The sequence below is a fragment of the Alligator mississippiensis genome, chromosome 2, assembly GCF_030867095.1.
Source record: "Alligator mississippiensis isolate rAllMis1 chromosome 2, rAllMis1, whole genome shotgun sequence".
Taxonomy (NCBI): Eukaryota; Metazoa; Chordata; order Crocodylia; family Alligatoridae; genus Alligator; species Alligator mississippiensis.
In genome coordinates, this window is record NC_081825.1 from 146,642,551 (window position 1) to 146,659,767 (window position 17,217).

General features: G+C 46.4%; 1 protein-coding gene across 1 annotated transcript; it reads left to right on the top strand.

Moving 5' to 3' along the window:
* Positions 1-5,841: 5,841 nt before the first annotated feature.
* LOC132248608 (COP9 signalosome complex subunit 4-like) lies at positions 5,842-17,168 on the top strand. Its single transcript, XM_059722245.1, has 10 exons — positions 5,842-5,953; positions 9,238-9,317; positions 10,066-10,217; positions 11,320-11,423; positions 12,465-12,618; positions 13,568-13,718; positions 13,964-14,134; positions 15,117-15,232; positions 15,800-15,884; positions 16,582-17,168. The coding sequence occupies exons 1-10, from the start codon at positions 5,880-5,882 to the stop codon at positions 16,713-16,715; spliced, it is 1,221 nt and encodes a 406-aa protein (XP_059578228.1). The 5' UTR covers positions 5,842-5,879; the 3' UTR covers positions 16,716-17,168.
* Positions 17,169-17,217: the final 49 nt, after the last annotated feature.

Here is a 17,217-nt window from a genome sequence, read left to right on the forward strand (position 1 = left end):
ATCACAACCAAATTAAGTAGTGCCCATGTCACAAACAAGTAAAACCATTCAAAACAGTTTTTTTCTGTACTAGGTTAACTAAGGGTTAACAATAATGATAGTAACCACTTTTTTTTGCTGCGCATGTCAAAAAGAAATGTATAACTGCGACACTAACATGAAATAGAACTTAGCCTTCTGTGCTGTACATAAATCATTATAATTGGTCAAAGAAAACAGGGAGTAACCCTGTGAGATAGAACCCTAGTGAAGACTGCTAGATAATTGGCGATTCTAATTAAATTTATGACGTGGCGAAAAGCAATTGGCTATTACACAAATAAAACCCATCTTCACTTCCGTGAAGAACGGGAGACCTCCGCACACACACCTGAAAAACCTCTGAACGTATCCGTGAGAGTAACTGACAAATTGATCGCTTGTCAGTTTCCCCCGTCTTGACCCAATTCTCAGACGTAAATCGACGACCTGCCGGCCCAACCATTTCTCTGCGCAACCACCAAACTCTTATGCAGACTGACCTATGACCTACGAACCTTAAGCTATAACTAACCAAGTATATCTGGCCTCCATCCTTCACCACCTTGACGGCGTGAGTAAATAATCTTGCTTTGCAACCGATAAGCGTCCGCCTAATTAATTCCACTCCAAGCGTCACAAGTACCTGCCTGACGGCCTTCTAAGGCCCCGGACACTTATCTGCCTGGGTGGGAGTCAGGGAGAGCTGCTGGCCAGCTGCCCTGGGTCCCGACAGCAAGGTGGCAGGAGGATGGCTGGGTGTGCTGGTGGTGGGAGAAGGTGGTGGGGATGGTGCACAGGGCACTGGAAGTCCACCAAGGCTGAGCTTCCCCAAGCACGTTGGCTTCCAATGCCTCGTGCATCATTGCACTTTGTTAGGTAGAAAACTAAAACACCTCAGAGGGGTTTTATCTTGCTACATTACAAAGTCATTTAAAGCGGAATACGTTGCCGAGAGTGTAAATAGCAACGCCATTAAAGTGGTGCAAAAGGGCATTTAAGCTGCTTTAAAGGCCAATTTTATTGTGTGTACAGTGGCCCTAAGACTTTGTTGGTTGTACTTTAAGCATACTGGAATTTAAAGTCAGTTCTGAATATGCACCACAGAAAGTCTAAACAAAATTAAATATAATATTTCATTATAATGAAATATAATATACATTTGTTAAAACAATCCCTTACTTTGCCAAGATTTTGAAAAAAACTACAAACCTAGTCCCAACCTTCAGTAAAACCCTCTCCAGCATAACTGAGTGAAGCGAGGGTCACATTTGGCTCTAAGGAAAAGATCTAAGAGGAAACTTATAATAAGCAAGGATCTAGGTTTTCTGCTTCCCAAGGAAAAACAGAAAAAATATGGATTTCCTCTTTTGGCTGAGAAAAACGTGGAGTTTTCATTTTAACAGAGAAACACTCAATTTTTCCACTTTTGCAAAGACCTCTTTGCAAGCTGGCAGAGTTCTAGCCTGCAAGGGGCTGGGGGGAGTGGAAGAAAGGCAGTTAAACAGGGGGTGCCATGTGTATGTGCATGCACATGCATGCAGATGGCCACCAGGGAAGCTGTGGACCACCAAACCATGCGGAACCCACAAGGACAGCCCAGCCTGAAGAAGGAAAACATTGGGAACCTGCAAGCCATGGGGCAGCCAGCACTACAGCACAGGTAAGCAACGAGAAGGTAAGAAATAAGGGGCCCCTTGGGACTCAGAGCAGGGGGGCAGCAAAGGCACCAGTCGCAGGGCTCAAGTGCCTATGTACTAATGCTAGGAGCATGGGGAAGAAGCAGGATGAACTAGCGCTCCTGCTTGCACAAAACACCTATGACTTAGTAGGGCTAACGGAAACCTGGTGGGATTCGTCCCACGACTGGGTGGTACATATTGAGGGCTATAGATTGTACAGAAAGGACAGGGTGGGGAAAAAAGGGGGAGGGGTAGCGCTCTATGTCAATGAGCAATATACATCGACCCTCATCAAGACGGAATCGAAGGATGAGGAAGTAGAAGGATTGTGGGTTAGGTTACATGGGGGGCAAGGAGAAAGGGATTTGGTGGTAGTGGTCTGCTACAGACCCCCACATCAAGGGGAAGAGCTAGATTTGGGGCTCCTGAGGCAGCTCTCGGAGGCCATAAAAGCTAAAGAGGCGGTAGTTATGGGGGACCTAAACTACCCAGACATCTGCTGGGAGACGCAGACAGCAAAGTCCCACCGTTCACGCACGTTTCTAACCTGTATACAGGACCTCCACCTGACACAGGAGGTACACGGTCCCACTAGGGGGAATGCCATACTGGATCTGGTATTGGCAACGGGGGATGACATGGTAGGGGACCTACAGATCGGTAGCCATCTGGGGGACAGTGATCACCTAATAATAGAATTCACCACAAGACGTCGAGTGGGTAAGGTAACTAGTAGGGTGAAAGTGCTAGACTTTAGGAAAGCTGATTTCAATAAACTCAGGCGATTAGTCAAGGACACACTGCAGAGTAGGAGTTTTGAAGTGATGGGAGCCCAAGAAGGGTGGCTGTGCCTTAAGGAAACGATCCTTCGGGCACAAAGCGAGACGATCCCGACGCGAGGAAAAAGAGGGAAAGGGGCCAGGAGGCTTCCTTGGCTGACCAGAGAAATTCAGGGCAGCCTAAGGGCCAAAAGGGGAGCACATAAAAAGTGGAAACGGAGAGATCACCAAAGACGAATATACCTCCTCTGCTTGCACTTGTAGGGAGGCAGTCAGATGGGCCAAAGCTACCATGGAGCTGAGGATGGCATCCCAAGTAAAGGACAACAAGAAATTGATTTTTAGATATAGAGGGAGTAAAAGGAAGGCCCAGGGAGGAATAGGACCCCTGCTAAATGGGCAGAAACAATTGGTGACAGATAGGGGGGACAAGGCTGAACTCCTCAATGAGTTCTTTGCCTCAGTGTTCCTAAGTGAGGGGCACGACAAGTCTCTCACTGGGGTTGTAGAGAGGCAGCAGCAGGGTGCCAGACTTCAATGCGTAGACCCTAAGATGGTGCAGAGTCACTTGGAAGAACTGGATGCCTTTAAGTCGGCAGGCCCGGATGAGCTCCATCCAAGGGTGCTGAAGGCACTGGCCGAGGTCATTGCACAGCCACTGGCGGGAATATTTGAACGCTCGTGGCGCATGGGCCAGGTCCCGGAGGACTGGAAAAGGGCCAATGTGGTCCCCATTTTCAAGAAGAGGAGGAAGGAGGACCCGGGCAACTATAGGCCAGTCAGTCTCACCTCCATCCTTGGCAAAATCTTTGAAAAAATTATCAAGGCTCACATTTTCGAGAGCCCGGCAGGACAAATTATGCTGAGGGGAAACCAGCACGGGTTCATAGCTGGCAGATTGTGCCTGACCAATCTAGTCTCTTTTTATGACCAGGTTACGAAACGCCTGGACACAGGAGGAGGGGTGGATGTCGTATACTTAGACTTCAGGAAGGCCTTTGATACGGTATCCCACTCCATACTGGTGAACAAGTTAAGAGGCTGTGACTTGGATGACTACACAGTCCGATGGGTGGCGAATTGGCTAGAGGGTCGCACCCAGAGAGTCGTGGTGGATGGGTCAGTTTCGACCTGGAAGGGTGTGGGCAGTGGGGTCCCGCAGGGCTCGGTCCTTGGACCGATACTCTTTAATGTTTTCATCAGCAACTTGGACGAGGGAGTAAAGTATACTCTGTCCAAGTTTGCAGATGACACAAAGCTATGGGGAGAAGTGGACACGCCGGAGGGCAGGGAACAGCTGCAAGCAGACCGGGACAGGTTGGACAAGTGGGCAGAAAACAACAGAATGCAGTTCAACAAGGAGAAATGCAAAGTGCTGCACCTAGGGAGGAAAAATATCCAGCACACCTACAGCCTAGGGAATGACCTGCTGGGTGGCACGGAAGTGGAAAGGGATCTTGGAGTCCTAGTGGAGTGGACTCCAAGATGAACATGAGTCGGCAGTGTGACGAAGCCATCAGAAAAGCCAATGGCACTTTATCGTGCATCAGCAAATGCATGACGAATAGATCCAAGGAGGTGATACTTCCCCTCTATCGGGCGCTGGTCAGACCGCAGTTGGAGTACTGCGTGCAATTCTGGGCGCCGCACTTCAAGAGGGATGCGGATAACCTGGAGAGGGTCCAGAGAAGGGCCACTCGTATGGTTAAGGGCTTGCAGACCAAGCCCTACGAGGAGAGACTAGAGAAACTGGACCTTTTCAGCCTCCGCAAGAGAAGGTTGAGAGGCGACCTTGTGCCTGTAAGTTCATCACGGGGGCACAGAAGGGAATTGGTGAGGTTTTATTCACCAAGGAGCCCCCGGGGGTTACAAGAAATAATGGCCACAAGCTAGCAGAGAGCAGATTTAGATTGGACATTAGGAAGAACTTCTTCACAGTTCGAGTGGCCAAGGTCTGGAACGGGCTCCCAAGGGAGGTGGTGCTCTCCTCTACCCTGGGGGTCTTCAAGAGGAGGTTAGATAAGCATCTAGCTGGGGTCATCTAGACCCAGCACTCTCTCCTGCCTATGCAGGGGGTCGGACTCAATGATCTATTGAGGTCCCTTCTGACCGTAACATCTATGAATCTATGAACCAGGCAGCCTGGAGAGCAGCTCCCGCATGTAAGTCTGGTAGGGGGAGAGGGGGATTAAGGCCCCCATAGGGAAGGATGGAGGGACGAAGGGAGTGAGTTGAGCAGGGCTGGGGCTGTTACCTAGCCCAGGTGGTGCATTGGGCTTGGGGCCCGGGCCTACAATGCACAGCCACAGGGCCCAGGCAGGGGGCGAGATGGAGGGATGGCTTGGCTGGGGGGTGGGAAGGGGCTGGCTCCCCGCCATTGGGTGCACCCCCGGGGGGAGGGGGGCACATGAACCGCAGATGTGTGTGTGGGGCAGGGATGGGCTGCCTGTTGCAGGCTTGGGCTCTCTGCCCTGCTGCTCTTCTCCCTGGGGCCTCTGCAACCCAGCAGGCAGGATCTAGCATGGCAGGACAAAGCGGGGCTGGGCAGGGCAGCTCCTTGCCACTATGAGCCCTGTGCCACCCTGGTGAAGCGCCCCCTGCCCGCCCAGCAGCAGCGGGGTCAGTAGTGTGGAGTTCTGCCCCTCGCTGCTGCCAGACGGTCAGGGCGCCTCATTATGGCAGTGCAGAGCTCGCAGCAGCAGCAGCAATGAGCCTCCCCACCTGCCCCCACTCTGCCCTTCCATGCCAGGTTCCACACACTGGGCTGCAGAGGCCCTGGGGGAGAGTAGCAGGGCAGGGAGCCCTGAGCCCACAGTGGGCAGCCTGCCCCTGCCTCCCCCACGTGGGCTCCGCTCTGGCCATGCTGCTCATGGGAGAAGGGGAGCTGGCCGCTCTACTGCACCAGCTGCCACCTCCCACAGGTGGCAGCTGGGGCTTGGACACTGCTGAGGGGCTCAGGGGACTTTGGACCCAGGTCCCTGGCCCTGTAGCCCTGGTAGCTGGGGGCCCCCTCTGGAAGGGTCAGGGGGCTGTGGGTGGGGAGTGTGGGGTCTGGACTTACATTCTGGCAGAGGGAGCTCTGATTTTCCATGATAAAAAAATGCAAAATCAAATACCAAAATTAGAGATACTTAGAATTTATTTTATTATAGTGACCGCGGGACCGGGACCAGGACCAGGCGGCCAGTCCCGGGCAACGATCGCCAACGGCGCTTCCCCCGCCCTCCGGCTGTTGACTGGGGTCGGAGCTGCCGAGAACTCTGCCCCCCGCGCGCGCACGCGCGCTAGTTCCAGGAACTGGCATCACGTGACCCCCCTCCAGCCGCCGTAGCTTCCTGGAGGCCGCTCTAGTCTCTGCCTCTTCTCGGTGGTGGGTGGAGGACCAAGCGCCAGGTCGGAAATGGCGGCTGCAGTGAGGCAGGACTTGGCGCAGCTAATGAACTCCAGCGGCTCCCACAAGGACCTGGCGGGCAAGTGAGTGATGGTTCCGGCTGCCGCCCCTCCCCCACCCCCAGCGGGCCGCGGGGCGGGGCAGAGGGGAGGTGCGGGGCCGGTGGGTGTGTGAGACAGTGACATCGACAGCGGGGGATCCGGGTTTTGTCTGGTACAAATCGCAAAATTTCTGATTTAAAACCCGGCAGTCGCTAATGAAAACAAAACGCCGTTCTACCTACAGGTGCCAGTTGAGCGCAATGTTTTACTGATACATTTACAGTTTTAAAGCAATTTGGAAGCCGACCAGTGCCTCAGTCACGATAATAAAACGAATTCTAAATGCCTTTACATTTTGGCGTTTGATTTTTGTTTTTTATCATGGAAAATCAGACCTCCCTCTGCCCCTCTCGCTTATCAGGACATGGATCCAGCTGTGACTGTCCCCCTCTCCCCACACTGCTTTGTGGTGCTGAGCACCCTGGTATGTCAGTGCCCTGCCCCTGCCATTGCCCCTCGCTCCCCACCCACAGCTCCTGCAGCAGTGCCCAAGCTCTAGCTGCCAACTGTGGGAAGCAATGACTGCTGCAAGCCTGGCTCCCCCTCCCTGATGGGTTGCATGGCTGGAGCAGGGCCCAGGGGTGGATGCAGGCTGCTCCCTGCAGGCTTGGGGCTCCCCACCCTACTTACCTGCCCCTGGGTCTCCACAGCCCAGCACAGCAGGGCAGAGCAGGACCAGCTGGGGAAGCTTGATACTGCCATCACAAGTCCTGTGCCACCATGGCAAGGTGCCCCCTCATCCGCCTGGCAGTAGCAAGGGGGACAACTCCATGCCACCACCCTTGCTGCTGCCAGGCAGGCGAGGGGGCACCTTGCCATGGTGGCGCAGGGCTTGCGATGGCAGTACCAAGCTCCTCTGCCTCCGCTCTGTCCTGCCATGCTGGGTCCCATCTGCTGGGCTGCAGAGGCCTTTGTGGGGAGGGCAGGAGGGCGGGGAGCCTCTGGAACTCTGCCTGCCTGCAAGGGGAAGCCTATAATTTTCTACATTTTTCTCCATTAAAGGAGAAAATGCAGGTTTTTACATGGTGAATAGAAAACCCAGATCCCTGGACATCACGTATGACAAAGTGGGGGGGGAGGGGTGCAGATGGGGAGGTTCATCATCATCACCTAAGATGTCACCTATGATGGGTGGGAGAGTGTAGATGATGAGGTGTCTCATCACATGTGTGTGCCATCACCTATGGAGGTAGAGATGGTGATGTGAAACAACACCCATCTTTATCCAGTTAAAAAGAACCTAGAAGATTTTCTCCTGGGTCTGGGGCCGTTTATTCCCTTTAAGATGGAAGCAAGAACAAATAGAAGTTCATTGGAATGAGTTCGAAACAAACTGCAGGGCTGTGAAATATGAGCTGTGTGACCCGGAGCAGCTAACATGCACAGAATGGCAGAAAACAGGTCAGCTTGACTGGTAGAGCACCAAGACTATTAAGTACCCTGTCTTCTTTTTAACATCTGTGGAATAAAGAGTTTAGATGAGATCGGCTAGATCACCATGAGCCATGAAGTCAAGTGACTCCCTCAGCAATGCCTAACTATGTGCTGCCATTGCCAGGCAGTTGGTTTTAAATTTTGGGTGGAGCAGGACTCAAAGATGGGTGTAAGTGCCATATGCACAGCTCTTGGATCCACCCCTGGATGCAAAGGTTACAAGGCCAGAAGGAACCGTCTCCCCAAGAAGCCTGCTATCAGGTCCAGCCTGTGCCCCAGAACATCACTGGGTCACTCCTTTGTCATTCTTACAACTTATGGGTGAGATAAAATCCATCCCTTAGGAGAGCCAAGCTGCGCTGCAAAACTTCTAGTGTTCTAATATTATAAAGTCTAAGTCTGTCTGTCTGTCTGTAACGCTTTATTCATGCTCTATTTGGCTGTCTCGGCAGCCAGTCAGAGTGCCCTACACAAACAGGGACAGACAGTGGAGCACTGCCATGACAGTGGAGACCGAGGGGCTGGAGGGGAGAGGCAGAGGGGAATGATGGGGACTGGAGCGCTGCCATAACAGATGTGATTGAGTCTGGCCTCGCCCCCCTGGGTCTGCTTCTTGGAGCCAGGGGCCAGCACCCCTTCCCCCCGCCCCTCCCCACACACAACAGCTGTTAGGGAGGGGAGGTGGCAGGGAACAGGGGGCTTAGGACCCACAGTGATGGGGGGTGGGGGGGAACAGCCCCAGCCTTGGCCTGAGGCGGGGGTAGAGGGGAAGGGACGCAGGCCTCTGTCCCCGCCAGCTCCCCTCCGCTGTCATTCTTGATGGGCAGCAGGCTAGTAGTTTATTAAATAGTATACTATGGACCTGCATCAGGTGTAGTACATGATGCATTTATACTGATTTAGTTTACACTGCTGTTGTACACCAGTATAAATTATACCAGGGGCCAGAGCAGACAGATGAACAAGTGCTTTGTGGTAACAGCTTTCATGGTCTATATTATATCTGTGGCAAGGAGGCAGGTAATGACCTGCTTCCCTCAAGCCACCTGATACCCCAGTTTCCTGCAGACTTGCTGCATGTACAGTTTTAAACCTGTTTATTTTTTTCTTGAGGTAATTCTGTGCTGCATTCAAGCAGGTTATCTGGAATTAGTGTATTGTGTGTCCAGATCTCGTTTACCTTAATGTAAAGGCTGACTGCACAGGTGTAAACATGTCTGTGTCCAGCATCCAGTCCATGTATCTTTTTCTAGTTCCTTTTGAGTATAATGAAGTAATTCCATGGAGCCAAGCTTCTTGGGAAGCACTCAGAGCACGACCATCAAAGGGAGAAGTATAAGCTTTGCTGCTCCTGTTAATAGTACATACACCCTGGGTGTAGCTTAATTTGTACTACTTTTTTTAAAAATAAAATATTTTCACCCATCCACTCTGGTGTCATTCTGAACCTCCATACTGGATCATATACTTCTTTGGTTTCTCCTGCCACCACTGTTTCCTGTTCCCCCTCAGTCCAGTATTTTTGATCCTGTTTCCAGAGCATGACAACATTTAAACGAGCATCAAAAAAATTTCACTTGACTTTCCTGGTGCCGCTTATTATAATAATTGTAAGGCATTCAACCTGTTTTTTTTTAATTGTTCTTTAGTGTAGGTAGTCTGTCCTTTTAGCATACCTAAAACCATATGAATTATAATACACATCACATGAATGTTAGTTTTGGAGGAGGTGGGCTGTAATTGCAAAGGAGCCGATGCCCAGCTCCCACTGAATTTCATTGGACTTGGAGCATATTAACTGCAGCTGTCTCTTTTTTTCAATCTTGGGACAGATACCGTCAGATACTGGAAAAAGCAGTTCAGTTGTCTGGTGGGGAACAGCTAGAAGCTTTGAAAGCTTTTGTAGAAGCAAGTAAGTATCTGCAGTAATATTTGCTTTGTTCACACACTGTTGACTGAAGGCCTAGTTCTTGTTGGCTTGTGTGTTAGATGTGTGTATGTGTGATTTCCCAGGCACGTTAAAACTTGCATATTAGGTGGATTAGAGAAATTAAAGATTGGTGTGTTTAAAGGTTAATAGATGGTAGACGTTAAAATAGTTGTAACCCTGTTACACAAGCTAATTCTTTTTTTCCTTAAACCAGCCAGTAGCACTAAATAAAAACTTAAAATAGTCAGGCCTCATTTAAAAATGCAGTCATTACTAGCTGAAAGCCACTTAAAGAATTAAGTTAACATGTGGAAAAACAACAGGAAGAGATGAGCAAAACTTACCCCCCCTCATTCCAGTTTATGATATCATGGGTCTCAAATTATTTTACCAAAGTTCACTCTGATCAGTTTTTGGTGAGTTGAACAACAAGCATGGTAAAGTTTTGCCCCAAATCTCATTTTCTTGCGAGCATTAGAAAACTGAAAATGTGCCTTGGAATGAAAGATCAGAGAGAGATGAGTCATATCAGAACTGTTGTGAGATAGATAGGGTGTAAATAGTGCAAAGTTTCTTAAGCATGAAATCTGTTATTAAGAAAATCATAATTTTAGATAATGACTTAAAGCAGGAAAGTGCAAAGTGAATATTAAAACTGCTGATTAACCGTGGATTTATTACGTTCAAAGCACTGACAAATTCTTATTTCCTTATTGTGTCTTTGAATTAGTGGTAAATGAGAATGTCAGTTTAGTGATCTCACGGCAGTTGCTGACAGATTTTTGTACTCACCTCCCAAACCTACCTGATAGCACAGCTAAAGAAATCTATCACTTCACCTTGGAAAAGATTCAGCCTAGAGTAATTTCATTTGAAGAACAGGTAAGACATAGTGATGATGTATGGTTTTAACTTAAATACTGTGCTTGAAGCTTCTCACTAAAAGTAGATGCTCATATTTAGAGTGTTGTTTACTCCTGTACAGGCTAAAACTCTTCATTCAGTGAGAACTTGAGGTGTGCAAAGATGCAGAACTTGCCTCTTAATCAAGCATGTACTTCATGCACTACTAGAAATAGTTTCCTAAAGCAAGACAATAATCTTGTTATTATAGAAACCACAGAGTCAGGCTGGAGCTCATTGTGTTGCATTTTTTTAACATTAACATGCTGGGCACACCATGGGAAGAGACATTTTTCTTTTTAAAGGTATGTATTTAAGAGAGACGTGTAAATAGGAATTCAAAATCTACTTAGCTTTCTAGTGAAGAAGTTACTTTGAAATACCAGCTCTTCAGTTAGCTGCAGAACTTGGTCCAGTAGATGAGGACAAGAAATATTGATGCAAATCTTATGATAGGCAAAATTGTTGCCTTGCTTCACATTTACATTTCCCATTTTGGCTTTTTAATCCGCGTACATTCAAATGCTTTTATGAACGTGCTGATCGATATATAAAAATTGTCGTGTGTAAATTCAGTCCACCAGAGCAGAGTCTTTACTTTCTTGTTGCTTGTTGGTTTAGACCCTGGGTGTGCAATTGCCCATATGTTTGATCACCCACTTTAAATCGGAGACCTGTGGCCTAAATGTATTTGAATGCTTTTGACAGCGTTGAAATCGCAAGCACGGGCTAAAGGTGAATTATTTAGGCCGAGGCTTTTAAAAATGACTAGCAGCTTTTTTGCATGTGTTCATTTTTGAGAGCAGCACCTGATGCTCCAATCCCTCCATAGTGTTCTCAAGTTGGGAACTCAAAAATGAGTGTGCTCAGAATCATTGAGATGAGGCTTTTAAAACTTACTAATGCTTGGTAAAGCATTTTAAGATCTTCTGCTGGAAGGAGCTATATACGAGCAAGTTTTTCTTTTATATGAAGCAAGATTATCAGACCTTTTTGAAGGCTCTTGGGAGATGAGAAGAAGTAGATGGTGTGAGTATTAGTGGAAAACGTATTAGCTTTATAATATGCTGTTTGTTTTTAGGTTGCTTCTATAAGGCAACACCTTGCCTCCATTTATGAAAAGGAAGAAGACTGGAGAAACGCAGCCCAAGTGTTAGTTGGGATCCCTTTGGAAACCGGACAAAAGTAAATAGTATGATTAGATACAGTTTTTGTGCTGTGTGTCCTTCTGTCTTCTGATTGCTTCACTGGAGTTAGGAGCGTCTATTTTTTCTGTGTTTATTTCCCTAGATCTTCAGTAGTTTGAACCAGAGGCATAGCAATGTGAGAGGACTGAATTTAAACAGTTCTTTCTGCAATGTCAAAATAGAGCTCGTGACCTTTTACATTATCCATATCTGTTTCATAAACAGACTTTGCCAGAATAATCTCCACCTGTGAGGTTTTTTCTCCTGCTTTGGCATGTTAGTTTTCGTGTACTGTGGTGTTAAGTTGCTGAAGTATAGTGATATTAGCATCCTTTTACCAGACTGTTTTGAAATAAAACCACATTAAAACAATAGCATTTCCCCTCTCATTGCTTGAACCTCTTTTTCTCCATGTACATAGAAGAGGTTGCTAAGGGATTTGTCCACATTAGTACCTTTTTGTAATTCCAAGACTGAAATGCTGCTACAAATTTCCTTTTCTACAGGGTGTCTTGACTTCCACAGCAAGTTCTCAATCCATTCAATAGAATTGATGAGATTGGGTTCATTCTCTTGCTCGTTGTGGGAGACCATTTTACATTAGCATGGACTGAGCCAACTACCAAGTAGACCTTTACATTTCTAATGTTATTGGGACGAGAAGAGGGAACAAGCTTGGGAGAAGAAGTAAACTGAAGAGCTGCTAAACACAGGAAGAATAAGAGAGAACCAAATGTTTGGAGCAGCTGTACTTAATATGGGGCAGTTGTTCTGAGAATTAAAGTGTTTTGTAAACAAGGCCTTTTAACCCTGATAACCATAAGATGATGCGTCATCCTATTCTTCTGGCTCTTAGCTCAAAAAGTGTAGTGGAACGCGGTATACTTCAGCTTGGTGTAGTCAGTCTCCTCGTGATCAATATATCTCAGCAAAGCTGTGGAAATTATTTGGGATTTTTTGAGTGCGTGTACCCTGGGAAATTGGCAGTTAACTTGCATAAATGGATTTCTGTGTTACTTGTGATTTTGTTTCTTCACAGACAATACAACGTGGATTATAAATTAGAGACCTACTTGAAAATTGCCAGACTGTACCTGGAGGATGATGACCCTGTTCAGGCAGAGGCTTACATTAATCGAGCTTCTCTGCTTCAAAATGAATCAACCAATGAACAGTTGCAAATCCATTATAAGGTGGTGTAATGTATTATAGTGCTTCCTCCCCTCCCAGGTAGAAATTTTTATACTGCACACAAACTTCGAGACACCGTAGATAAAATGTGAAACTGCACTTAAGCGCCTTGGGAGCCAGATTTTTAAAGTTATTTAAGGACCTAACTCCTCCTTTCTTTATTATAAGAACAGTTTTTATCTGCATATCTCAGACCTGTTCCTAAGTCTTATTCCCTTAGACATGGACAAATGATCAGACGAGAACCAGTTAACAGCAGGTGGGAACTTACTACCTGGGCAGCTTGCACTGAAGGAAGCAGGGATCAGTTTGCCCTGGTTCAGTTTTCACTTATGATGGGTTTATTGTGGGCACAAGAATAGTTGCCCTATGTCAGCTGTTCTGTGGTGAGTCCTCATCTCCTGTTTAATCTCTCTTAATTTGATCACTTGTCTGCTTCCAAAGTGTTTAATTGCTTTTGAAAATTTTATCTCAGCTTGACTATGTAGAGTGGTCACTCTTATATAGTGGTCACTGCTCTAAAAATTATGGCTGGTGATGTGTGGGTACGTGTACATGTATACACTTAATATTTAAGTAATGTGTATATCAGCTTAAATTTGTAGTGCATTTTTTAATCCTATTATGTGAAAACTGCTGTGTAAATTATCTACAATTGTAATTGATGCATTTTACACCTGTTGCAATATTCAGCAATTTCTATACAGTTTTTCAAGTCTGTTGCTTTACTTTAACAGGACCTTGACATTCTGGTAATCTGTCCTTTCAAGTCTCCAAAGGAAAAAGGAGATTTGAACTCTTTCACAGTTTGCTTGAGACTGTAGTAGTACTTCACAGCTCACTTAAGTGATTTTTATGTCACTTTGTTGTACAGCAGCTAATGTATGTTTTCATCTTGTAGTTATTTCCCACTCACCTCTTTTTCCTTACTAACATATCTTCTTTCTCTAGGTGTGCTACGCTCGTGTTCTTGATTACAGAAGGAAGTTTATTGAAGCTGCCCAACGGTACAATGAGCTCTCTTATAAGAGCATAGTCCATGAAAATGAAAGACTAGAGGCACTGAAGCATGCCTTGCACTGTACTATCCTAGCATCGGCAGGTAAAATGAACGACACAGATTTGTGTATGGTTTTTGACTTTTTATATTCCACACACCAAGGGCTTGCTAATCTTATTTAATCTCAGCATTATGTTTTGCATAGGTGTTATTTTCAAGCTTAGCTAGTAATATAAAGGCATAAAACAGGTGAGGGTTTATTTAGGGCTGTGAAGTGCGAGTTTTGTGTGTGTTTTTTGTCTGTCTGTGTTCAAGCCTGCCATTGTGGTTCTTGTTGTTTCTCTTAGGACAGCAGCGCTCTCGCATGTTAGCCACACTCTTCAAGGATGAGAGATGCCAGCAGCTTGCAGCCTATGGGATCCTGGAGAAGATGTATCTGGACAGGATTATCCGAGGCAGTCAGCTACAGGAGTTTGCTGCTATGCTTATGCCACACCAGAAAGCCACCACAGCTGATGGTACATATTTCTTTAAAGCCTAAAATGATTCAGTGGGTGCATTTACACAAGATACTTTACTGCAGAGCTAACTAATTAGCTCCAAGGTTAGGCATCACCATATATACGTACACCCTTATTAGGCCACAGTAAACTAAATAACTGCTACAGGGCAGGGGCTGCCTGCTGGTTGGCTTTGCACTGTAGTACACTCATGCCTCAACAGCCCCTCTATAGCACATTTAGCTGGGGGAGAGCAGCTCTGGTCTGGCAGGCTGACACCCCAGGGCTGGCAGGCTGACTCTTAATGTGCTGCTGTTTCAGGTTCATGAGTAAATGCTGTACCTGGGAGCAATGAACTTGGGTGCAAACTGTGCCAAAGTTTATTGCGTTGCATTAATATCACTTGTAGATGTGCCCAGCATGTCTAAATTCAAGCAACTTACCCATTATAGACTTGTCAACCATGTACTATAATGCAGTAGGATAGAGCTGTCCAGTTTTTAAGAGGCCAGGGCCATGACCCAGAGGCCACACATGGGTGAGCCAGGCCCACCATTGCTGCTTCCGTGTGCACCTGCGCTGCACCTCACTCTTCCTGCATTGTGCAGGCACCTCCTTCTAACTGCTGCACCTCGTCCCAAACCTCACCTCCCCACCCCGAACAGTCAATGGAAATTGGGAGGGAGTGGGGAGCCCAGGGACTGGCTGCTAGTACAGGAGCCTGGGGACTGCAACTCAACCTGTTGCAGGCCACCAGTTAGACACCCCAGTAGTAGACTATACAAATAGTTTGTTTGATACTTGAAAATTGTTTTGTTGCAGGTCACAGAATTCCATATTCTTTAAATCTTTTCAGTAATTTTGTCTTCTGATAAGTAATGCTGTTGAAAGACAGCTTGATATGGGTAGCAGCTTGGTGCGCACAAACATTTAGCAACGGATATCTTTAGTGCAAGACCTTGTTTGCAGCCTTAATAGTGAACTGTCATTTCACTCTAAGGTTCCAGTATCCTGGACAGAGCTGTCATTGAGCACAACCTGTTATCTGCAAGCAAACTGTACAATAATATTACCTTTGAAGAGCTTGGAGCATTGCTAGAGATCCCCGCAGCCAAGGTACCTTACTTGATTCCTTTACAATGTGTTTTGGATGTGAGAAGTAAGTTCCATTGGCAGACTATTAACAGGTACTTATGCCTATCACTTCCACCTGTTCATACTGTTCATCCTTATGTTTTGTTGTGATATGAAATGGAAGTTCTTGTTCAAAGGTCTGTACTGAGACCGGAGTTACAGTAAACAGGTTACTAGTCTCATCCAGCCCAGTTATTGCTACTGTGCACTGCCTTTAGGAGATTTGGTCTTTCATTTGCAAAGCTAATGCGACTCAAAATGCTGGGGAAGCTAAACTTGTAGTGCATGTTGTGGGGAGGAGGAACAGGTCTTCACCTGATCTTAATCAGCAACAGCCACAGGAAATGGATAAGCAGTGGTGCTGACTGCTTCCAAAGGAAAAGTCCATCTGATTTTTCTCTGGACCATTCCCAAGGTGGCAATGATGTAGGGCACTGAAGGAATGAGTGGTGGGAATTTGTAAGGGCCAGGGATCCTTTAAGCAGCTCCATAAATAGTTTAGAAACAAAATGGATATACGTCTCACTGTCTCTTTTCTCTGTTTTCCAGGCAGAAAAGATAGCTTCCCAGATGATAACTGAAGGTCGCATGAATGGATTTATTGATCAAATAGATGGAATTGTTCATTTTGAAAGTAAGATCATCCCTCACATTTTCCTAATGCAGGTCAAAATTAATTGGTTGAGTTGTATTCTACAAGATGAACCTTTGCACTTCAAAATGAGGGTCTCCTGCATCAGGCAATGCCGACCTGCAGCACAAGTGACACTAGTGGCACTAGCAGCATCTTTGTGGGGCACAGGGCAGATCAAGGAAGGGACAGGCAACACAGCAGCAGATTGGGCAGGGGAAGCCGATTGGAGTGGCACTCAGGAGGGCCCAGGGCTTAATTTGTGGTATGCCTGCCAAAAAAGGTTTGCTCCCACTGTTTTAGACAAAGTGAAAAACACTTTTCTCAGAAGCAGGTGTGAGTTCTTGTCTTGTGTAGCCAGCAGAGGGCAGAGTTTGTATTGCAAATAGTAGCCCTAGACTAGAGTCAGCTATTTACAGCATCTTGCTTCTTGAAAGAGCTGACCTGTTTCACATGCAGATAGGATTGTATAAGATTACAAAAAATATTTCATCCTGTCAGTCTTCTTATACATACACGCTCAGTGGGAAAATCTTTATTCACTTCTTCGTGGTGTAGTATCAAACTTACCATATGTTGAAGGGCTTCCGTTTTGAAATAATTGCACTACAGACACTTTGTTTGTAGCCTACTTGGAAATGGTAATAGATATTGAGTGACAGGACTCAGTCTGCTTCTGCATATTTTTCATTTCTTACAGGTCGTGAAGCTTTGCCAACATGGGACAAACAGATTCAATCACTATGTTTCCAAGTAAACAACCTTCTGGAAAAGATAAGTCAGACAGCCGCTGAATGGACCGCACAGGCTATGGAAGCTCAGATGGCTCAGTAGATGTTTGCTTGGGATCTTCTGATTGCACTGCCCTTCCTGTGCAGTGGGAATTTACATGGATTACAAAACATCCACATAATCCATCCCTTCCTTCAACACTTCTTCTGCTAGAACCTTGACTTTGAGCTGTGATCAGGAGTTTTAAACAAAACACTATACTCCTAAAGTTTTATCAACATACCGTTATGGTATCACTGCATCCCAAATGTGCTTTCCTGTGTGACAGCTGTGGCTTAGTAGGACTGAAAGGAGTAACCCCTACAGCAGAATCAGGTTTTGGTTTTGTAATAGTACTCTGACTGAGTTGTGGTCTTGTAACTTTCTATGGATTGTTGTGTTGTGAAACCTTAAGCACCATGCTTTTCTAGTTATGTTTATTCCAATAAAAGGGGGAATAAGGCAGTTAGACTCAGCAGCTCTAGAGTTGCCTTGTTCTATAAATAGTCACAATAATTCATTCCTTTCTGGTTTTTGAGTTTCAGTATACAGATGTTGCAGTATA

What these genes read in the sequence shown, in the direction of transcription:
- LOC132248608 (XM_059722245.1), top strand. Translation starts at nt 5,880, where the DNA reads ATGGCGGCTGCAGTGAGGCAGGACTTGGCGCAGCTAATGAACTCCAGC. An exon ending in CACAAGGACCTGGCGGGCAA is followed by an intron (nt 5,954 to 9,237) that starts GTGAGTGATGGT and finishes ATCTTGGGACAG; the next exon opens with ATACCGTCAGATACTGGAAA. An exon ending in TAATTTCATTTGAAGAACAG is followed by an intron (nt 10,218 to 11,319) that starts GTAAGACATAGT and finishes GTTTGTTTTTAG; the next exon opens with GTTGCTTCTATAAGGCAACA.